Below are 25,070 nucleotides of genomic sequence, written 5' to 3'. Positions count from 1 at the left end.
ATTCTCCACGAATCTGGCTGTCGCCTGATGAAGCTGGTTGTAAATACTGGTGAAACATTGTACTCAGATTGTAAATGTTGTGGCTTTGCTCTCCAAGACACCGGTGTGATGTTACTAGTAACGAATTGGCATGTTCTGTTAATGTGACAAACCTTTCGAATTGGCTGTGTCGGGTGGTGGCGGGTTTACTGACACATTTAAATATTTATTACGCGATCTAACCCAAAAAACCTGTGTTATGGATATTGGTCGCGAAAGCCTACGTGTTAAACTGGTTTTCAACTGTTAGATCAGTGGTAGCCGATATGTGAATCGCGATCCATGGGTGGATGATCGCAAAAGATTTTGATTGTGGATCTCAGGACAAATAGGAATAAACACCTCTAATATAAAGCAATTCTTGTTATAGCAGATGGCAAAACAAAATCCCCGACTAAGAATTAATGGATTAATAATATATATTTTAAACCAATAAATCGCACTAGCACTTGGCATGTCTACAGTGTTCTATTAGTCGGTTAAATCCATCCGGGTAACTGTTGGTCATATATTGCTGGTAGATCACGGAACATGTTGAGATATACCAGAATGGATCACAGTGCTTTGTGGGTTGGACACTGCTGCGTTAGTCAATACACACCACCGATTCAGTAACCAATATTTTTGTGAAATCACCTTCATCACAAGGGGGTCAGTGTCTTGGCTGGCAAAGAAGTGGGGCATAAGATATCCTAAACCTTTCATACATCTTGACGCGTATACACCTTAATTGGCTGATTGTACTGGTTGGCAAGGTAAAAATTCTAAAAAAAATGTGCTACCATTTGAACCGCTGCGCCAGGAGAACGAAGAACCGGTGAACTCTGGATTGCAAGTTCAGAGTGCAAACCGTCTGTTACTTCAGGGAAACATTTCTCATAACCGCCACTGCTTTTTTTTTTCAATTGTTCACCTCTGCTTGCGAGCACAATGTACACTTAATTAACTCTGCAGATGTAAAACCCAGAGTGTGTGCCCACTCATGCACCTCCTCCGACATCTTGTTGACACCGCATCCACGATACACTAGTGCTGTCTGGGTTTCTTAGGCCGGGGAGAAGGCGAGCCCCATGGGGTGGACTCCGCAGGGTTGTAGCCTGGAATCTGTGACAGCGGACACACAAATGGCACAAACGTACAACAAAGATAGTCACCCAAATAAGCCTTTAACAGACTGTGCTGCTGTTAGGCGGCATGGCCCACGAGGGGGTAAGTGGCCAACACCTCTCCCCAGTGCTGATGTTTACACACTGCACCAGGTACTCATTTAAGAAAGAGTTGACCTTGGGTAGGCAAAACAGCAGTTCAGATAATCCTCATTGGTGTTGGCGGTGAGTGGGAATTGGGTTGCCGGGTTCATAGCGCAGCGTGCTAACCACTACACCAATGCTCTCACACACACATATGCGAGTATTTCCAACAAATGTGATACGTTATCATTACACTTATTAACACTGAAAAACTTCGCCAAGTCTGAAGACTTTTGGGGAACACGGGGAGAGAAGATGACAACTCCACACAGTAACACACTCTAGTTGGGAATCAAACCCAGTTTTCTTGCTGCAAGACACAAGGGTTTACCAATGTGCCACCCTGCCGCCCATGGCGATACGTAAACTACCTTAATACCAGTTTCAACGTATGCTTATTTTTAGATATGGGAGGAAACCAGAGAACCCGGAGGAAACCCATGCAGAACAGACTCATGGAGTTTTGTTAAGAAATCTGATATCTACCAAGGCTCCCACACCCTGACTTAGCTTGGTATCTTGAGAACTCGCATTCATCATTTAAATAGGTCACGTTTCAGATAATGGCCCTTCTTGTGCAATGAACTAGGGCCATAATAAAAATCTATTTTATACAGCACCTTGCATATCGAAATATCTCAAAAAAGCACTGGACATTAAAAAACTACTCAAGTATAGATACAAGCCAATAGAAATAAAGTAAAAGCCGATAATAACAATAATGACAGTGATACTGACACTTTACACAGCATGCAAAATGCAATAAAAGCTAATCATAATGATTCCTCTCACAGTAATAACCAATCAGAATCCAGGAAAAGCCAATTAATAACGATGTTTTCAAGCTGGATTTAAACACACGGACAGTCACAAATGATATAGGTAGGGATAGTGTCCCATAGTCTTTGGATATACAGTCTGTTCTATAATACGGTAGTTGCGTACCTCAAGAACACCGCGTTTTGGAAAAATCGTGTTATAATAAATAATATATTATATGGGGTAAAGCGCAGTCCGCAATAACGCGTGAGATGCGTAACACAGGCTGAACAAAGACTAAGGAACGTGGGTAGCATCTAGAAGCATCCAGCAGCATCCCGCCTTGTGTGATGCTACGCCGAGGCAGCCGTTACGACCGCTTATTCCTACTCGCGCGACGTAGTTCCATTCATTCAACCGAGTTATATCCAGTTTGGATCCGCGTTATACAAAAAATCCGTTCCTTCATACATTCATCATCGCGTTATATCCAATTTGCCAGTTACAGGAGGTATAGGACAACAGACTGCAGCTCAAAATGCTAGCTATACATATATTTTTTCCATCCAAGACCGGAGTTTATATTTTATTCCTGTGTTATAAGGGTATTACGTTCAGGGGCTAAATGCCAATGTATGGGTCTGATAGCTACGGGAGAGCCTCAGGAGAGAGTTTGTGTCATCTTGCCACCCCCTCCATTCAAGGAGCGCAGACTACAGTGGTGTAAAATGTAGTCCATAGTTTGGGTTGCATGGCCACAATCGTACAGGAGCTTGTTTTTAATGCACTGCTATGTATCTGTATGAGTCTCTATGAATCTCTAGGAATCATAATGGGTCTCTCTGTATCTCCTATGTATCTCTGTGTCTCTATGGGTTTACTATACGGTCCCACAGTTTGGGTTGCATGGCAACAAGCGCTATGCTGTGGCTTGTGCCATTAATTTTCGGCCCGCTGACGTTCCGATGCGGCGAGCGTTTGTTTTTTGTGCACTACTGCTGGCGCAGCAAACAGCAACAGCAGCATGGTCACAATACAAATCGGTGGTATTCCGAGGTTGCGCGTCGCGCCGCACGGTGAGTACCTCCGGGCGGACGAGGTGCATGCGGATCCGCTGGTGCTGCAGGTTGGACGAATCCAGCGACACGCGCACACACACGCGGTCGAACATGTTCAGCGCGATGCCCTCCACGCACAGCGTGGGGCCCTACACAAAACACAAAGACATATCTCCAATGTAGCCTTAACAGACTGTTGGGGCAAGTGCTGTTGGCGAGGAGCACAGATGAAGGCCGGCACGGCACACAAGGGGGTGGGTTGCCAGCGCCATGCCCGGCCGCCTTTGTCTCCCCAGTGGCGATGTTTTCACACCGCAGCAGGCATTCAATTGAGTTCCGAGTCAACCTAGGCGAGGCCCAGGACCGGTTCAGATAATCATCACTGGTGTTGACCGTGCGAAGGAATCGAACCCAAGTCGCCGGGATCGTAGCGCAGAGCGCTAACCGCTACACTACCGCTGACTGCTCTCTGCCAAGTGCCCTGCACACAAGCACGGATTGACGTAAACCCAACGTTATTATTCATACTATTACATGGGTCACTCAGAAAAGCCTCACTGATTCTAAAAACGTTTGCATTCAAGGTCACTGCTACGTCTTTGTAAAAGGAGGCGAACGATTGATATGTGCTCCCCAAATAAGTAATTTGCATGTAATTTGCCAACCTTGGACCATGATGCTGGCACACGAATAACGTTACAGGATCTTTTAACGTCCACTGTTAAAGCGGATAGCCTGTAAATATTTTACGCTTAATACACACCACAGTTTCGATTTAAAGATTTCGTGACTGCAAGGATTCATCTTCTTTGGTTCTTTCGGTAAAGTCACGTAGAATGAGAATAAAATAATAAATTGATAAAATAAAATAACACAATAATATTCTCACGACGTTTCGGCCACAACACAGTCTCGTCCCTTCACCTGATGAAGGCTGCTTGTGTTGTGGCCGAAACGTCGTGATAATATTATTGTGCTATTTTATTTTATCAATTTATTATTTTATTCTCATTCTACGTGACTTTACCGAAAGAACCAAAGAAGACACACCACAGTATTAACCGGAGTGGCCACCGAGTTTGAAACACAAATCTCCACAACACACAGCGAATGCAATACCGCTTGGGCCACCTCACCGCGAGCTGAAAATCAGGCATGAGAAGCCGATGGCTGCAATGACCAAACCAACCGAGGGATCGTGATGTGCGGGCCAGCCAAGGAATTTTAAAGCCTTATTTGGCCATCATTAAGGAGTAGATGCAACCCCCCTTAGGTTATATGGAGTGCACAATTGCAGTTAAGAACATACCTAAAATATGGCTGCAAATGTTGACCCTTTTGAGCTTCTGGTCCAAATTAGGCTGTGTGCATTATCCACGCAGAGTGACAATGTAATGCGGCATGCAAGGCATGCTGGAAAGGACCGGATCCACTGATGACAAATGTGCTTTTTGCCATCTAGAGATGACTTTTTGCATCAACTACTATTTCCCTCATTTGTTTTTATTCTACAAGTACTTTTCTGCCCTTCGAGTTTCTCATTGTTTACAGAAAGCATTAGATTTTCTCTATAATTCTTCCGGATCTGAAGGATTTTACTGTATTTTTAATGTGATGTCCTCTCCGTGACAATACGGGCTCCGTCATGGCAGTTATTTCCAAAGCAAATTTAATTGTGACAGTTTTATATTTGAAACGCATTTACATCATTTAATTCAGTTTCAGTTTATTTTGGTATAGCCCTGTGAGCCATCCGGCTCTAATGTATCCACCGGTGTAACTTCCTCTGTAATAGTCCACACTGCCAAATGGCAAAAAAAACGGAGCTTCGTATCTCACTGCGTTCTTCCACCTTAAACCAAGTGTCTGTGTGTCTGATAGAAACCTAATCGTAGAGAGATGGTCAGGGGGCTTGGGTCCCAGTGCATTAAGCCAGTCCTGGGTTTAAATGCAGAATTCAGCCGTTCAGGAAATGCCAATGTCTCCCGGTTAAGTGAACACATGCCCTACCTCCTCGTCGAAGGTAACGTTGAGCTTGAGATCTTTGGAGTCAAAGAAAACCATCCCCTCCAAGCCGTACTTGGGAATGAGCACCACCACGGCGTTTTTGCGCGCAAACAGCACGAAGCCCTCTTCGCTCACCACTCTCTTAGTCTTGAAGAACAACTGAGACCACAACAACAATGAGCACCACCACGGCGTTTTTGCGCGCAAACAGCACGAAGCCCTCTTCGCTCACCACTCTCTTAGTGTTGAAGAACAACTGAGACCACAACAACAACAGCCGTTAATCACCGCTACGTGGCAAAGAGCAGACACACGCGCATCACTTACCAAGCCCATAATTATTTAACAAAATTTAAGGTAATTTTCCTGCATCCCCCCGCTAATTTATTCCAGTTGTGCTATTGGCATCATGTCATGGGGATTATTTTGAGTTCAATCGTGAAGGTACAATGTCAATTGTATTGACTATAATCCTCCATCACCTGACAGAGCCAATCAAATAAAGTTGTCACATCATGGGCAAATGTGCCAAGTGACTAGGTTTTTCAGCAAACACAGAAGAATGCTGAAAAGCAATGTCAAGTGTAGCCAACCAGTACAGCCACGGCACCACCACACGTAAGCGTGCGAATAGAAAACAATTGATTCTTACTACACGCACAATACGATGCCTGCTTTCGTGACCTTAAAAATGGTTTTCAAGAGACGAATGGACGCATTATCAGGTGCCTAAGCACACGCCGTGCAAGCTCCACGTGGCCCACACTTCCGCCTCCCACCTGCGTGTGGAAAGCTACAGACGAGCGTTGGGCGTACTGCGCCATCTTGTGGCGGTAGTTGAGGTTGTTGCAGAGCTGCTGCTGCTTCTGCTTGTCGGTGAGCGCCGGGTACGTGGGGTCGGCGCCCACGCACACGGCCAGCAGCCGGTGCACAATCACATCCGAGTATCTGTAACGGTACAGGGAGACAACAACAACAACAATATTCACATTTGTTGTAGCCTCTATTTAATATGAAGATTAAATTTACAGTAGATACAGGCTGCGGTATGGCCACGAGATGCCAACGGAGCAGCGGTATTAATCCACCAAGCACCGCGATTCATTCTGGTGGATCTCAGCGGGTTTCACGATCCACCAGAAAGCTACGCAAACAATGACTCAGATGGATTTAACGCTGTGATAGAATACTGTACTCTGGACATACCACGTTCTAGCACCATCTGCTGGTGGAAATTATCTTTGTTAATGTATGAATTTAATTCTTTGTTGAGGATTTTTTATTTGTCATCAGATGTAACGCAAATTGCTGCCTGCTCATATCTGTGTTCTTATTTAAGATCCACAACAAAATCGTTAGCGATCCATGGCAGAATTGCAATTCACTTTTGGCCGCCGCTGCAACACGGCAATGGATTCTTGATTCTGCACGTGGAACACTGTCACCCTCCTTGTAGGCGTTGGTGTTCTCCGGATCCTCTAGTTTTTCTCCAACACAAGCCAAACAACCATTTAAGGAATTGGCCAAACTTCCCGTTTATAGGACCTTTTAGAAAAATAAGTCAAAATCTGAATCTGTATCCTGGAGAAATCCGATTCGCGATAAAAGCTCTTTTTGACAGATGTCCAGTAGGTAGATGATAGGAGTGCTAAGAATAGGAAAGGTAAACAAATCACTAAAAGTAAATAATAGAAAAAAGATATACAAGTACGTAGCCAATCGTGCTAATCGGAGGTGTGCCATAATGACAAATTAACATTGCATAAGTACATCAATTAATGAATAAATTCCTAAACTTGGGAAAGGCAGCACAGTCCCAGACCACACCAAGACAACAACATAGTCCCCTCAATAATCGCGAAGGTCGATTTCACGCGTGTGCCTGACGCCAGAGCACGTCACCGTCGAATGGGCGACGTGAAGTGGGTGTAGATGGCGGTGGCGAGCCCGTAGTGGTGGGTGTCGGGCTCCATGCCGGAGCAGAAGTAGATGGCCTGCATCATGCAGCGCGTGGCCAGGATGCGCAGCAGAGTGTTGAGGTATGGTGGCGCTCCCGGCACCGCCGCCCGGTCCAGGGACTCGGCCAACGCCTTAGCCGAGTCCACCTGGATCTCGATGTTCTGCGCAAAAAAATCGGGCACACCGGCGTTTGTGAGGTGACTATCCCGCACGTGGCTTGTAGTTCAGTGCTGGGGAAGCAGCAAGGGTTGTGGTGTATTGGAAAGAAAACGTTATTCAGCGCACTTCCTGTAGGCATTCAGGTTTCCATAACCTGGCTTGCCAGGAGAAGGCAGTACAGCAAGTGGATTAATCTACATCTGGCACAGTGCCTGGCTGCCTTCCAGCGTTGTCTGTGGTTCGTTACACCTTTTGAGTTGTTCTGCCTCTAAGGGCGAGTGGAAACTATACGGCTACATCTCAAGATAAAGGTAAAAGGTGCAGCCCTGCAATTGCTCGCTCAGGCCAATACTGACATCGTTTCAAGACACCTCTGCTTCACAGTAGGGGGTAGCACATTCCCACCCATTTTGAGCATAATGTTCATCACAATAAGTCGACCTGATATTTCAACATTTCAGTGCTGGAATTTATCTAAAATTAAATACAGTACTACATTTATCGTGATGGTTTTTTGTTGCTTATTTCTGTGGAGTAGCTGGGAAACGAGCCGAGTCCTTCAACTCCCTACACTTGATAACACAGTATGTTCAATGCGGCTGCTGGATTTTGAAGCCAGGGTCCTAGCTGTAATCTCTGGGTCATAGGGTGACCCAGGTGACCCTTGCAAATGAGACTATTATGTTCTCTTGAGTTCTCACCCGGTTAAACCAAAAGACCTCAAACAAAAATTTGAGCAACCCGACGACCTCTGAATTCCTTGCGAGGAGGATGATATTGAAGGAAGGTTAACAGCAATCTAGAGACAGTAGAACCCCTCTTAAAGACGGTAATTGGTTCCACGAACACGAGCATTAAAGGATTTGGTCATTAAGCGAGTATAGGAAATACGTGTTAAAAGCTTAATTCGTTCCGATAGCATCGAAAGTTTCCCTTGTTCACCCAAAAAACGTACTTTATAATATTTAAACAATGGATATTAATACATAAAGATACTAACATTATAAACACATCATATTAAAATAAACACTGTTAATAAATGCATGAATTCATTTTGATTTAAAACTTTTGTGACTGCAGGGATTCATATTCTTGGTTCTTTCGGTAAATTCACGTAGAAGGGAAACAATAAAATAATAAAAATACACAACAATAAAATTCTCACGACGTTTCGACTGCAACACAAGCAATCATCATCAGGTGTGAAAACCACAACAAGAAAATTTGAAAATAGTGGCGGTTATTTTTAACGTTAGCACCACGGAGAGAGATTTGATAAGCCATTTCGGGTCTTAATTAATTGATCACGCTTAAGGTGGCTGTCAGAACGCATCCATTATTTTTTGTCTCCCCCCTCCTCTTTTCCGAACATAGATGGACTCGTCCATCTGAACAAACTGTCAAATCTCTCTCCGTGGTGCTAACGTTAAAAATAACTGCCACTTTTTCAAATTTTCTTGTTGTGGTTTTCACACCTGATGATGATTGCTTGTGTTGCAGTCGAAACGTCGTGATAATTTTATTGTTTTATATTTATTTTATTGTTTTCCTTCTACGTGGCATTAATTCATATTTACTGTACCTACAAGAGCCCGTCGTTAACAGGGAAATGGTCGGTTAAGCCTACACATTGAGCTCTATGGAGGCCCGTTGTTAAGCGATTAGTTAACAAGGGTGGTCGTTAAAAGGGGTTCTAACTCTACCTTTGATTTCGCCGCCTTCACCAAGATGTCGTAGTTGGAAGGCGGAGGCGCCGGGTGGCGTCGGAGCAGCGCACACTCGGGGAATTCGCCTACAATGCGCTCCGCCATGGAGATGTTGGCGAGCAACATGAACTCCTCCACCATCGAGTTGGTCTCGCTGTGTACACGCACCAGTTTCCGCCACCACAACACATCAACCACAAGGGTCAAGATTCTTTATCTTAGATTATTTTGCTGATAATAAATTTCCCACGTGATAAGCCACTTTGTTCAGCTATCATTTGTGGTCAGGGTTTTACTTGGTAAGATAAAAATAGTTTAGTTTTATTGTATATTTGTTTAAGTTATTTGTTTACCTTTCCAATACTTTGCAATCCTAACGTGTGCTTGTATTGTTTGTTGTTGTAACGTTGTGACCTGCCCCAACTGGACATCTGTGAAAAAAGAGCTTTATAGCTCATCGGATTCTTCCAGTAGAAATATATATTTTGATTCTGATAGAGAGATCTGCACAACAGTCGGATCGCAGTCATGGGAGGTGTCTTGTTGACGAGACTCACTTGAGTTCCTTGGTCTGCAGGTCGATCGGGTCGTGGGTTTCGCTGTCCATGTGGAATCGGACCTCAGGGGATGCCAGAGTCAATGCCCTACGGGTGGAGAAGGGACATGAGCGATTATCATGTCCAGCCAAAACAACACAGAATCTTAATATAAGACACTTCACAAACTCAGATATTTGAGTTGAACATGCACAGCTCGTTAAGTCAATCCACTGCTGGATGAGGGCCGCCCCATGTCATACGGGTCGTGGGGTGGTTTTACCGTACTTAACCGTGGTGGTCAGTACGCGTTGGCAAAGGTGGGGGAGCACAGACATGGGAGCATTAAGAAGAGTAAAACAATTTATGTCACTGCATTGTCCTCTATTGCCCACAATGTAGCCCCGCAGCAGCCTGTAACACTCCAATCTAGAAGGATGTTATTAACCAGGTAAAACCTTAACTTCTTTATTGTTGCCTTCATTTCCGCATCTCCAGCTTCTTCAGCCTCCCACTCCCAGCCCCACTCACTTCCCCCCCCCCCGGCATTTTGCCGTGCTCGCCCCTTTAATCCCTCTAGCAGCACCCCACTTCCCCTACCCCACACCCCCCCTCTCTATCTCTCCCCCCTTGCTCCCCCCCACTCTCTTACCTATATAGCCTCTTGTTACAACAGCCCTTTTTTGCCCACTTCAGCAATTGTTTCTGGCTGTGGTTGTCCCACCAGAAGAAGGACGCTTGTGTTGCGCCCGAAACGTCGTGATTTAATTTAGTTGTTATTTTATTTTATAGTTTTACCTACGTGACTTTACCGAAAAAAAACAGAGTATGAATCCTGTAACACCTGTTTGTGCATGATATTCACCCAAGCCTCATGCATCATGGGGTCAAAAAAGCAACAGGTGCAGCCTTGCAATTGCTTGCTCAAGCCACTGCTGGAAGAAGGGGGCTCCCATAAGAGGCGGCCCCTCTAGGGATACACCCTTTTACAGTCCCTCTCAATGTATTTTAGCCTACTCTTCCACGCTGGCCGGATGTCTTAGAAGACACGGGAGTAACCACACTTTACCGCGCCACAGGCGACCTGCCGATCGACTAAATGCGGTGCACACATTAATACGGCTCATCGCTCCAGTGGCGGTGGAGGGGATGAGGATCTTGACAATGAGTTACCCGTTTTGAATGCGCCTCTGCTTGAGGATCTTGGCCAGGGAGTTGAGGCCACGCAAGCTGCTGGTGACCGGATCCTTCCGCCCAGCATCGTCCATCATTAGCTGAGCCTCCGCGTACGTCAGAGACGCCTGCGGGGATACGATGAACACACCACGGGTGAACCATGGGATCCTCGCAATTACACAATGCCCACGCCTGATCCAAGCCCAAGCCAGAACTCAACAGATGTCTACGTGGCTCCCGATGACCACTGAGGGTTACGCTCACCCAAAGACAGCAAAATTTATATTTTTTGAATTCTCAAAGCTGGAATTTAACCAAATTTAGTGCAATGTAATTTGGTGGTATTTTGTGCAGTGAGTTTAACACGTAGGCTTTCGTGACCAATATCATCCATAATACAGGTTTTTTGGGTTAGATTGTGTAAATACGTAAATGTGTCATTAAACCCGCCACCACCCGACACAGCCAACTAGTAAGGGTTGTCACATAAACAGAACGTGGCCAATTCGTCACTGGTACAACACACCCGTGTGCTGTACTCGTGACGAATTGGCATGTTCTGTGTTTTGTGCAGTGATTGTTGACTGGACAGAGACCATCAACTCACTACTTTCATGTCCTACCTCGCACCTCCGATTAGCACAGTTGGCTACGTACGGTGCAAAAGAGTTCAACATACATACTACCACTTGTGAACCCGGTTCATCTCGCTACACTTGTGAACCCAGAGGTGCAAGCTCAATGCTCTGACCTCTCAGCCGTCCGGAAACCTCAACTGCACTAACATAGCAAGGCACCGATACAATACACGTGAAAGCAAACGAGAGTTTTACAAAAACTGAACGTCTGTGCGGGGGGGGGGGGGGAAATCACCTTGGAATTGATGATACTCTTGGTAAAACGTGTGCTCACGATCTCAGCCTTTGGAGTCATCTCCCATATGCACGAGAACGCCAGCCTGCACGCGCACAGCACATGCACCGTCGCCATTCACTGTCGAGTGGCGGAGTCGTCGTCATTAGAGTGGTGCAGGGTGTTCACTCAGGAAAGCCTCGCAAAGTCTCGAGACTCTTTTTCAGGAGGGTCTTGCCAAGTTTTTGGTAGTCGAGTCATTCTTTCAGCAGCGGGATGTTTGGCCAAAAACCGGTTTGGGTTGTTACAAATTACTCAACTGGAATATTAATGTAGCAACCATTGTTCGACTGCAAAAGCTTTGCAGTACCCTCCAGAAGTTATGAGATTCAGTGAGGCTTTTCTTGGTTAAGGATCATAGTAGTAATAACACGTTTATGTTAGCGATGAGAGGAAACCTGATAACCTGGAGTCAACCCATGCTAAATAGGGGGAGAACATACAAAATCTACATGGAAAGGCAACCAAGTCGGGCATCAATCCTAGGCCATTCTTGCTGTGAGACACGTGTTACCATTGTGCCATCCTGGTTTGGCTGCTTATGTATGTACACATGCTTGTGTGGATCTGTACAATGACACTTTAACAGTGCTACGCATCATGGGATTACATGTGCACCTGGCAACAACGCACGTTAGCTGCTGAGTATGGGTTGCAATGTGCGCACTCGCGAGTTAACAGTTGTTGGTGCATCTCACCGGTCGACGTTGGATCTCAAGGAACACAGGTTTGAGCTCAATAACTCTGGCACCATATCAATCCTCTGCACGCGCACAAACACATAAACGCGACGACTTCTCTGTCAATAAACACAAGCTGGCAAATACATATGCACCAACTCAACGAGTGTTTTGCAAGAAAACCCACACATGATTAAGTCACCTGCAGGTAAGTGTTCAGCAAGGGGATGTTTTCGCGAATGCCACTTAAGATTGTATGGGTTTTATTTGGAGGAAATCTGATTAATCCAGAGGAAACCCATTCACTAACAGGGGGGAGGACAAACGAAACTGCAAGCAAAAAGGCACAAGAGTTGAGTAATCAAACCCAGCGTCTCCTTGCTGCAAGGCACGAGTGTTACCACTGCGCCGATAGCCTGCCGCTCATGATGTCACGGTACATCATATGATAAGAAATCCACAAAAATCACCTCGTTTAAAATATCATGAGAGATATTTAGCATTGTTGTTGCACATTTTTTTTATTCTAATTCATTTTTAAGTTATCGTTATTCATACGGGAAGTACTGAAAAGCATGCAAAAAAATGTGGTGAAAATGTCAAATACAATTACAGTTGTGGGGAAACTGGTACCGCGATGATCGTTACATCATAATATTTTACATCATGTCGTAAAGTTAAGAATGAAAGGATGAAATTGGCGGGTCGTAAAACACTTGATATTGTGGCAAGAAGAAATCCACATCTCACCTTCTCACACAGGTAAACTGTGGTACCACGCAGAGATGCCTCCTCATCCAAGGCATTCCCCGGCCGGATAAAGTAGCTCACATCGGCGATGTGTACCCCAACCTAGAACACACATTAATACACCGTCACCACCCTCACATGCATGGATGTGTAATGACAGGGTGATACCTGCCGGCCTGTAAGGGTAATTAAGGTTATAGCTGCATTACATAATGCCTTTTTATGAAGGGGCGTATCTGGGGTAAAGGTCAACGGCGGAGTCAGTCGAGAAGCTCCGGGGACCATCCCAAAGGGCCTAGAAGGTTCTAGAAAGGGGGCGTGGCCAGAGGTGGAGCTTGGCCACTCCAGGCAGATATAAAGAGCACCGAATCAGAACTTCGGGGCTGTTAGTGTGGGGTCTGGGTCCTGGTTGCGTCGCTACCGTCGTCATCTCTTCGTCTTCGACCACGTGGCTGGTTCTTCTGCAAGAGCAGCTCTGTCTCCGCCGCTACGCTCGTTAACCAGCCAGCGTAGCTACGCAGCACGCAAATGGGCTGCGTGTTTGTACAGCCTAGGTGTAGCCGCGTTACGAAGTGTATCGCCCTGTGTGCTTTTAATAAATAAGACGCCTTCTACTAGACGTCTGTCGGAAGTCGCTCACTCCACATGCATGCATAACCTCCACCATAGCCACTCCAACCAAAGCACAATAATGTGAAATGAAATGCACACCCGTTACTACCTGGTGCATTCATTGTGAACCAGGCATTCGGCCAGTGACGTGGACACTTAGGCCAGTGGGGTCTTAGCCATGGCTTGGCTCAGGCTTGGCTCTCGCGCAACATGCATTGAGATTATTTCTATTATTTTGGCTGCTATAAATGTCCAAATGATGGGCCACTTTGTTGAGCTATTCATTTGTGGCCAGGTCACTAATCAAAAATAAAATCAATACCTCAGTGGGTTTTGCCTGGTAGGATGGGGATGGTTTCGTTGTATTTGTTTGTGTTTGGGTTATTTGTTTATCTTTCTTGTACTTTGCACTACTATTATGTTTTTGTACTGTTTGTTGGTGTAACGTTCTTACCCGCCTCTACTGGACATGTGAAAACTAGCTTTATAGCTCATCGGATTCCTCCAGTATAAATATTCTGATTCTAATTCTCAATAAGCCACATCAAAGCAATGCTTAAAACCCGAGCTGCCTCTAAGCATGGTTCCAGCCCTGAGCCTCCGTGTCCCTTGTGCCTCCACGTATATCTCTGCATGCTCCCAGCCAAGCTCAGAATTTCCGTGAGCTGAGCCTGAGCCAAGGCACAGCTGAGCCACTCATACTTCTTTGGAGGCAACGGAGCAGATCAAGCCAGAACCGAGCCGTGTTGAAGTCAGTCCTGAGCCGAGCAGAGACCAAGAATACGGGCACTAAGGCAACAATGTTTGGAAACTTAATAACAGGAATATTGTCCACCCCTTTGTCAATCCACTGCAGGATGACGGCTTCTCCATGCCGTAATGGGTCGCTATTGTCATTTGACCTTGCTTTGTTACGATGGTCAATGCAGGTGGTGAAGGGGAGAACTTGGGCAGTTTTTTTAGATATCACTCTGTACCGGTGTTAGCCATGACTGGAACTAAACCAGCTTGACAGGATGAATGTGCAGTGCACTTATCATTGTGCCACTAAACTCCCCTTGTCACCTCCGCCAGCATTGAAAAAACCATGAAAGGAATAGGCACGACTTACCGTGACCGTGACCACGATTACCACCACCAAATGAATACCTTGGTGTTCCCATTGTCGAGCGGTTTGCAGTGTAGGGCATCGTCGATGTCTGTGCAACCTGGAGGATCCACACTGCAGATGGACAACGCACGGAGGTCCTCCCTGCCAGCCTGGTCCTTGTACGGGACACACACAGCACCAGGTTCAACAAAACGCTGCCTTACAACAAACAAAACACAGGGTGAGCCATACATGGGTAAACCAACTTCATTCTAATGGCGTTCTATCTTCTCAATAGGCGACTGAATATTTTGAAAGTACAGTCCGTTCTCCTATAACTCCGCGTGTTTTCATATCGTGAATTAGATATAATGCGATGAATGCATTAGGGAACACATTTTTTTCATAACATGGATGCGAATTGGATAAAAGGCGATCGAGTGAACAGAACTGCGTTGTGCGAGGCAGAAAAAGCGGTTGTACGGTTGCCTCGGTGTAGCATCACACAAGGCGGGATGCTTCTGGATGCTTCTAGATGCTACTCACGTACCCGAAGTCTTTGTTAAGCCTGCGCACGCATCTCACGTGTTATCGCGGACTGTGCTTTACCCTATATTATTTATCATGCGATTTTTCCACAATTCGGTGTTCTTCAGCAACGCAAGTACAGCGTTATAGGAAAAAAAGTCTGTAGTCCCCTTGCTCCATTCATTTCTGTACTGGACCATCTCCACGGCTACTGCAGAGTCCTCCACATCCTGGCTCACCACTTTGATCCGCATCTCTCGAGGCCTGCCTCTCGGGTCTCCGCCCTGGTGCTTCCATAAGTCCGTCGCCTTCCTTCCTCCGATGTGAATTTCCTCTCTTCTTACGATGATGTGTCCGAGCCATCGACTTTCTTTCAGGTCGACGGCTTTTCTATATACGGTCTGCGGTAAAGGTGTAGAGCCCCGTGGCTTCTCGTTCATGACAGTGCAGCGGAAGGACCTCGACTGGAGGGAGAGCTCCAGAGAGGTCCTCTAGAAGGTATTCTACGCAGGCCAAACATCTTGAAACTATTGCGGTTTGACAGCACGATGATGATGATGGGGGGTGTTTTCGCATTTGTCTATTGTCGGGGGCCTATACGTCGGGGGCCACACGTCATGGGCCACACCAAAGGCCACCCAGGGGCCACCAGTGGCCCGTGGGCCTTGTAATAAAGAACATTGAAGTAAAGGATTCTCACATGCACGACCGAACACACCAACACACCGCAGGCGTAAGAATTGAACTCAATCGATGAATTGACATATCGTCACACGTCTCATGCGTACCTCTGCTGTGATGCTGAACGTGGGAGGGGGCAGGCATGCAAGTACGGCCTGGCTGAAGGGCTGGTGTGGCACGTCGTGCTCCAGCAGCAGCACCTCCGTCTCCGTCTCCTTATCCCCACATTCGCCCAGAGAGCGCACAAAATGGCCCTGCACAAGCACACCGACGATTAGCACGGTTGTCTACGTATGGTACGGAAGAAGTTCAACATGCATATGCACATACGTGGCCAATCGTCACCGGTATCCCTTTTCCACTGGTACATTGGAACCCAGACAGTGCAGATCTCTCGAAGTGTCTGTGGTCACCCACTGGCTTTTTGCCGTGTCGAACCAGAACCAAACCGTAGTATGCTGGCCCCACAAGGCATCCAAATATATCCGGGGGCCGAGCAGGGCCAGGGGCGGGGCTAGCGACACGTTAATTGTGTGACGGCAGTCAGTACACCGCGGGGACGTGGCACCACAGCGTCATCTGCACGTGCCTAGCCTTGTTCAAAGCATTGACCGTCCATGGCATGGATCCGCTTTTGCAGTGGATAAACAACCTGCAGCCTACTAAACCGTGCCAGCCATGGTGTCGCTCGGTTGTGCAGTGGCAAATAGGTATGAAAAGCACAACCACAATGCCAACCTTGTACCTAACGTACATTATGTAGAATATTAACCGACATCTGTTTAAACAAAGATACAACCCAAAGAATACATCTTAACAATATATTTAACTTTTCACCAATTTTGTTTCTCATTGTGTTAATGGTATCGCACAAGACAAGCAATCTATACAAACCCTTCGTGGTCAAGGACGACCCACAGGAGCAGACATAACAGAGCTACTTCTAAGATCCATTGAAGTGAAATGCAGTCCAAATTGTATGGGGGCAGTGCTTTTCCAACCACTCTGCCAATCAAAGTAATGTTCATCACATGGCAGTCAAACGCAGTAGTTTTCTCAGAGATGGAAATCAAACAATCGAAGTGCACGACCACATTTAATATCGTTTTTGGTGCAGTTATTGGTGACTGGGCTGAGACTATCAACTTACAACACCTTAATAACCTAGGTTGAATCACAGGTGAGTTTGCCATGCTTTCAAACAAAAAAATATCACAGTGGTGCCACTTCATCCACCCTGACTTCCAATTCACCGTGTCACCGTTCGTGTTTTGGGTTCGACGGCTGTATTGCATACAGAGCCGCTTGGCCGCGCGTCAAGTGACAGAAGGATGAGCCCGACGATGCCGACCACGGGACAGACGGGTGAGGTGTCACGGCGTCCGGGGCGTCACGGTGCAGTCGTACGTTCGGGTAGCGGGAGTGTCGCAGCCAGCCACCGATGGCCACCACGATGCGGTGGGCCTGCAGGGACGCTGCTTGTCTTGTCTCCACCCGCACTCGTGGCATGCGGCGGTCCGCGGGCGTGAACAGGTGGCGGGTGGCCTGCAACACGCCCAAAAAGCCCCCAGTAAGGCATTCAACAAACTGTTTGGGCAAGTGCCGTCAGCACACACCTATTCAAGCTGGTACGGCAAACGACGGGGTGGGTACGGCCAGCACCATGCCCGACCGCCTTTGTCTCCACAGCGCTGATGTTTACATGCCACATCAGAGACTCATTTATGGCCGAGTCGACCTAGGGAAGGGCCCAAGACAGGTTCAGACATTTGGCGCTGTTTATTGGTTATGAGCGATAAATATAATCCAACTTGGGTCCCAGGATTCGTAGCGCAGCGCGCTAACCGCTACATTACCGCTCCCCACACGTACACACACACATGCAGATCAGCCCACCTCCTTGATTGGGCTGGGCATGAGCATGCCGCACAGCGGCCTCGAGTTCCGCTTGATGATGCCGACCACTTTGCCAGTGGGCCGACGCATCTTCCCACTTTCGGCTTTCAGCTGGAGACCAAAACAAAGGACAAACATCGTGTTGCGTAATCTAAGCAAGAGCGACGACAGCAGCAGCAGCTGGGATAGCACCGGGAGATGACAACGCAAACTCAAATGAGCACTCACCACAGTAGCGTCTCTCTCACACACTGAAATAATGAAATAACTATTTTTTTAACCAACTCACTGCATAACACAATACAATTTGGCTTGAAGGGGAAGGAGCAATCCAAAACAATAGCGCTTAACCTGCGGATGTGGTTTCATGCTGTGTCTCATCAGTGTCAATAATGAGACTGACGCTTTGTTAAAATGACAAAAGATCACAGTGAGGAGTCCTCCGTAAATATTTATAAGTTAAAACAGTTCTGGCGATTGATAGAATCAACCGGAACACGCCCATCAGATACCACACGTTTAAAAAAAAACACGTAAGCTTTTGCGACCAATATTATCTACAACAAAGGTTACCCTCCCATCTAATTCACAATTTGATGCTTAATCTCTCGATTCTTTATGATTTCACTGATTGACATTTTCTCTTACCTGCTTAGCACATCAGTCACCCTATATGTGTGCAATGATCAGCCTATAAATAATCTGCCCAAGCCAACTTGCACTACATGCGATTTAATATCTAACACTTGTTTATGTTTGTGCAATATTGTCGACTTTTCATAAACCACAGTTGTTTTCGTGCCAATTTCAATTAACTTCATTGCTGTACTTTATTATGTTTTGCATTTTGTCACTGTGGTATGTATGCATGTAGAACTTATTTCCCACCGTACACAGCCAACCATGCTAATCGGAGGTGCGCGGAAAGGACAACAATCTAAATACAAAAAGCAGTTCTAAAGAAATTAGTTTTCAATATAGAGGCCACCCTGTGACCCAGGTCACTCTCGCAAATGATACGTGTCCTGATCTCTTGAGTTCTAATTAAGTTAATTAAAATAAACATTAAAAAGGAGCTCAGACCGTGGAAGCGCCACCGTGTTGAGCCTGGATATGCATAACAGGTGGTATAGGCTCTGCGCCAAAATGGCAGGCAGCAGAGCGCAGTACAGCAAAATGAACTGTTGTCCTGTCCTTCTATGCTCCTGATCTATGCCCCCCCCCGTTCACCAACCCGCATCGAAGTATGGTCAAATAACCCCTACGTACATACAAAAATAGTATGAAATGATTAGCACTCCTGACTTGATTTTGAAGTAATGTAATGTAAAGTCATTTAATAAACGCAAAATCAAGCTAACAGCATCTCTAATGTGGATTGTTGTCTGGTCACACGGTGTTCATTATGTTTAAGGTCTCTCTTGAAGTGGTTGAGTTTTTGTTGTTATTCTTTGTTTAAACTATATTAAAACTATAATCTTAGTTTTTTTCGGTAAAGTCACGTTGAAGGGAAACAACAAAATAATAAAATATATATAAAACAATAAAAAATTCTCACGACGTTTCGAACATAACTCAAACGGTCGTCTTCAGGTGTGTTGGTTTGCATAAATGTATTTTTAAACGGTGCATTTATAGTTAGACGTTAACAAAGTCGTAATTAATCGCAGTAACAGTTCTATTTCCGATAGTCTGAAATCCGTTTTAGCTAAAGGTCTAAACTTTGCAGTCACACCTAAACACATACCAGTTAATGATATAATTGCCCAAGTAGACGTTGCTCTCAGGGGCCTGGGTCACATCGCTGCAGACGTAGCAAGATCTGAAATCGCTGCAACCCTCAAAAACGCTAAGATGCCAGCTAGCAACCTCAGCAAAGATGAGCGTTTTGAATTATATAAATTAAAAAAGAGGAATGATATTGTAGTCCTCTCAGCTGACAAAGGCAATGCTACTGTCATCATGGATAAAATAGAATACAACAACAAAATTAAAGAATTACTCGACGATGGTAGTTATACAAAAATAAAAAGAGATCCCACCAACAGCCTCGTCACACAAACCAACAAAATAATTTCTGATTCAACCGCATTAATTGATCAATCTAAACAGTTTTCGTTGAAACCTTCTGCTGCCAGGCCACCAAGATTATACGGCTTACCAAAAATACATAAAGTAGATACACCCCTTCGTCCCATAGTCTCTACTATCGGCTCCCCCACCTACAAACTAGCTCGTTTTTTGTCTGAAATCCTGCGTCCTTTCACTGGAAAGACCACCTCTGTGGTACAAAATTCGACTCACCTGGTATCGACAATCAAGGGTATTTCCCTGTCCCCAGACGACCTGCTTATCAGTTTTGATGTAGTTTCCTTATTCACCAAGGTTCCTGTACCTGACACCATTGCAATCATTGAAGACTTGGTTCATCAAGGACTAAACACTGAGGTACCCCCCCTGGTGAGACACTGTTTAACCAATACATACTTCACTTGGAATGGAACTTTCTACAAACAAACTGAGGGCACCCCAATGGGCTCCCCCCTTTCTCCAGTTATAGCTAACATTTTCATGGAGAAATTTGAGACTGACGCCATCCAGACTGCCACTCTGCGCCCAACCTTATGGAAGAGGTACGTGGATGACACTTTTGTCATCTGGCCACATGGCCGGCTTGCTCTAGACCAATTCTTCGACCACATCAATTCCATACACCCAGCCATCAGATTTACCATGGAAGTCGAAATAGATGGCAAGATACCTTTTTTGGATGTCCTAATTAAAAAGAGACCTGATGGTTCAATGAGCCACTCTGTCTACAGGAAAGCTACCCATACGGATGCTTATCTGAAACCGGATTCCCACCACCATCCATCACAGAAGAATTCTCTCATCAAGACTCTGTATCATAGAGCCCAATGCATATCCGACCAGGAACACATAAGCAGTGAACTCAAGCACGTACACCAAGCTCTTAGGGCTAATGGTTACTCCGACTATACAATCCGCAAAGCTATCACTCAAACCATGAAGAAGAACCCTCTTGAGGAGCCTTTCAAAACCATCACTTTACCCTACATTGCGGGGGTCACAAAACAGATCTCCAAAATCCTGAATAAACACAAGATCCAGGTCCGTTTCAACACATTACATAAAATCCGTGATCTGGTTCCGTCTGTAAAAGATGTGATTCCGGACATACAATACCCTGGTGTCTACAAACTAAGTTGCCTCTGTGGTAGTAGTTACATTGGAGAAACCAAACGCCATGTCTCGGACCGCATTCGTGAACACAAAGCAGACCTTAAACACGGTAGGACCAACACCTCGGCCGTGGCAGATCATTGTTCTAATTCAGTAGGCTCACATGCCATTGACTTTTCCAAGACAGAGGTTCTTTGTAAGCCATCTGGCTTCCATGAGAGATTCGTTCATGAGGCTATCCACATATACAAGCACAGAGACAATTTCAACCGAGAAGATGCATTCTATCTTAGCAATCATTGGAAAGATTTGATAAACCATTTCAGGTCTTAATTGATTGTTCACGCTTACAGTGGCTTTCAGACAGCATACATTATAAAAAATTTCGTCTCCCCCCTCCTCTTTTCAGAATATAGATGGGCTAGTCCTAAATAAACTGCCAAATCGTTGCGCGTGGCGCTAACGTTTTTATAAATAAATAAATGCGCCGTTTTAAAATAAATTTATGCAAACCAACACACCTGAAGACGACCGTTTGAGTTATGGTCGAAACGTCGTGAGAATTTTTATTGTTTTATATATTTTATTATTTTGTTGTTTCCCTTCAACGTGACTTTACCGAAAAAAAACTAAGAATATGAATTACTGCAGTCACGAAAGCTTTAAATCAAAATTTATATTAAAACTATTTAAAAACTATAAACTAAATAACTTTACCAGGTAAGGACCCTGAGAGCTCTATAGCTCTTTTTAAGTGACCTGGCCACAAATGATCGTTCAGTGAAGTATCTTATCACATTTGAAATTGATAGCAGCCACATACTCTAAGTGCATGTCAGATTGTAACTGTGGAGGGAAAAGCCGGAGGACCTGGAGAAAAATCCATGCGACCACGGGGAGAGAGACACGCACACTGCAGGTGTCTGGGTTTGATTTTGGTTCGGCAGTGTTGACGCTCCACTCACCACATCCTCTTCATTCTCTTCTGCAACGTCCCCTGCGACGCCCTCATCGTGCAGGACCAGCGAGGAGGGGGCAACCCAGCGCTCCTCGGGGAACATCTCCATGCACACGATGTCGTCGTGCATCGCGCGGTTTAAATGCTGCAGCCCCTGGATCAACACCTGCACGCAGACAAAAAAGATCCCCCGTATAGTCTTAACAGACCGCTGGGCCAAGTGCTGTTAGAGAGCAGCATATACAGTAAAGCCTTGGATTGCGAGTAACTTGGTCTGCGAGTGTTTTACAAGACAAGCAAAATTTTTAATAAATATTAATTTGATAAACGAGCGAGGGTCTTGCAATACGAGCAGCTTTGTACTGCCGAGCGTCACGTGATCACAACTGATATACGGGTGCTTTGATATACGAGTGCTTTGGATTACAAGCACGTTTCCGGAACGAATTATGCTCGCAATCCAAGGTTTTACTGTACAAGAGTTTTAATACCACGAATAAACAATTTAAAATGTAGGACTATGAGCCCATGAATCTTCTGAAACCAATGTTTTTCAGTAACATATGTTCAAGTAGGGCAATTTCTAGACTGGGTTTTTTTTTTCCAACAAAGGGCCAATGTACCTAATTGTTATTTAACGTTACATTTTGGAGGTGGAAATAGACCATTCATTTTGTTAACAAAGTAGTCACAACCATCATTAGACCTCCTTTGCCAGTACCAAAATATAATAGGGTTTTTCCCCTTTTTTCTGGCAACAAAACTGAAACCTCTTACAAGGAATCAGGTGTGCATTAACCACAATACTTGTGGTCAAAATGCAAACAAAAACACACTGATAATATTTGCAATATATGCGTACGCCTTTTGGCGTCCTCTGGTCTCGCACCAATTGGGTCGAGGCTCAAAAGAAAGCCGTCCCTGGTGTGAACCAATCAGTCTCAAGGACAATGCATATATTATCATAGTGTGTTTTTTGTTTGCATTTTGACCACAAGTATTGTGGTTAATGCACACATGATTCCTTGTAAAAGGTTTCAGTTTTGTTGCCAGAAAAAAAGGGAAAAACCCTATTATTAAAGTAGTCACAATTAACGTATATACTGTAGTTGTGGTGGCGTAGCTATCGAGTGTGCAGGCAGTGCAACTGCACCAAGACTCACAGGCCGGGGGGGCAGGAGCCAGGCTATGACACCTACGTAGGGTGCAAAAGACGTTCAAAATACAAATATTTTAGCCCAGTAGCTCTTAACCTTTACTGCAGCCTTGCAGTAAAGGTTAAGAGCTACTGCTCATGCCAAGAAGGCTATGCCACTGCTTCATTATAAATTTGTTTTTAAAACTCACACAGATACGATCGGACAGCATTGTTCCTTCCAGACGCAGGCTTGTGAAACGTGTACCTCTTTATCACTGTCACCGTCCCCTCGCACCCTCAGAGTCCCCTCCAGGTAATTCTCACGACTCGCAAGGAAGGTTCCCTGGACAAACCGGCCGGAGCGCACACCTTGCTGCAGCTGGGACAGCGGGAGATGTTCGGGGAAGATTACCCGGGACTCCACCACATCCTGCACACGTACACAGCACACGCACGGCACATGCACGCGTCAACAACAATTTTGCAACTGACATCACGTAACGAGACGAAGGATCCAGTCTGATTTATCTCAGAGCAGTACGGCCATCCGTGTTAGAGAACGTTCCACAAAAGCGGATATCATAGAGCTACCTCTAGAGTTTCACCCTTCCGTCTCTGCTTTTTGGTAAATATGCCACGTTATAAATCTAGGATTTATTTGATTGATTGACCATTGCTGGTGAGGATGAGACGTTCTAAAAGGGAGCTGTTTAACACGTGTTCTTTTGCGACCAATATTATCCATAATAAAGGTTTTTTGGGTAAGAGCCCGTAAATGTGCGTAGTTAACCCGGCACAGACAATTAGTAAGGTTTGTTACGTAAAACAAAACGTGTCAATTAGTTACTACTGCAGCACGCCAGTGTATTGGAGAGTAAACCCACAACACTTACAAATCGAGTATATCGTTTCCCTGGCGATTACAACCAGCGAAACGTCGTACTCAGCGCAAGGCAAGTGTCCCTTTCTTCAGTGAGGCAGCTGGATGCAACGCGGAAGTGAGGGGTCGGACAAGGGTACAGGCCCGCACCATAAATATGAGGGGGGGGCAGAGCTGATACACGCATACGGAGTCTCACCTGCTCCGAGGCCAGTGCCAGACGGTCAATCAACTCAGGGTTGTCCAGGAAGCTGCGCACGTATTCCTCCACTGGGGGTACACAGACACGCGCAGATAAACGCAGAAATTATAATTGGCGACACGATTTACCGGACGATTTAGAGTGCCACCCAAAATGTAAATGTGTTACTTTTCAAGTCATGCCTGCTGGATTTATTAATTTTCCTGTTTAACTGAAGCACTGTTTAACAAGAGGCACTACAGACTTGATTCAAAGCTTTCGTGACTGCAGGAATTACTCTTTGTTTTTTTTCGGTAAAGTCACGTATAAATAAGAAATAATAAAATAACATAATAGCGTACGACGTTTCGGTTGTAACACAAGCAGCCATCATCAGGTACAGAAGAGCTAAATTTACGAGAGAGAGGAAACACATAACCCCATATGTATATACAGACACACAAGTAGGGGGGAACTAACACAGATACAACAGGGGACACAGAGAGAGAAGCATACCAAACAAACAGTATTTAGCAAAATTTGGAAACCATATAAAGCAACACAGACGGTCGGTCAAAACACAATTAACGCATAGTCTGGTTGATTACGCTATTACAAAGATTGATGAACTGCAAGTTAAGTATGAAATGTTGTGGTGGGTCCACACACTAATCATAATAATAGGTAACAGTAGAAATGAGTAACACTGGTCAGGTATAGTGGCTGCTGTTATAGATGTGACCTTGGTAAATAAATAAAAAATACATTTTGATTTAAAGCTTTCGTGACTGCAGGCATTCATATTCTTGGTTCTTTCGGTAAAGTCACGTAGAAGGAATGATGATTGCTTGTGTTGCAGTCGAAACGTCGTGAGAATTGTATTGTTTTATATTTTTATTATTTATCTTCTA

General features: G+C 45.3%; 1 protein-coding gene across 1 annotated transcript in view; it reads right to left on the bottom strand.

Moving 5' to 3' along the window:
- The window catches only part of LOC142905588 (exosome complex exonuclease RRP44-like), a 171,051-nt gene extending 153,146 nt beyond the window's left edge, over window positions 1–17,905 (bottom strand). The window contains exons 1-4 of the mRNA XM_076052214.1: window positions 17,799–17,905; window positions 17,254–17,447; window positions 7,016–7,273; window positions 5,893–6,061 (exon numbers count right to left, since the gene is read on the bottom strand). Coding sequence (XP_075908329.1) covers window positions 5,893–6,061; window positions 7,016–7,273; window positions 17,254–17,447; window positions 17,799–17,888 — 711 coding nt within the window. The 5' untranslated portion in view covers window positions 17,889–17,905. The remainder of the gene's footprint in view (window positions 1–5,892; window positions 6,062–7,015; window positions 7,274–17,253; window positions 17,448–17,798) is intronic.
- Window positions 17,906–25,070: the final 7,165 nt, after the last annotated feature.

This window comes from Petromyzon marinus, chromosome 55 (genome assembly GCF_048934315.1).
Source record: "Petromyzon marinus isolate PM22_M1 ecotype Great Lakes invasive population chromosome 55, UKy_Petmar_22M1.pri1.0, whole genome shotgun sequence".
Classification (NCBI taxonomy): Eukaryota; Metazoa; Chordata; class Hyperoartia; order Petromyzontiformes; family Petromyzontidae; genus Petromyzon; species Petromyzon marinus.
This window is presented reverse-complemented; position numbering and strand designations above follow the sequence as displayed.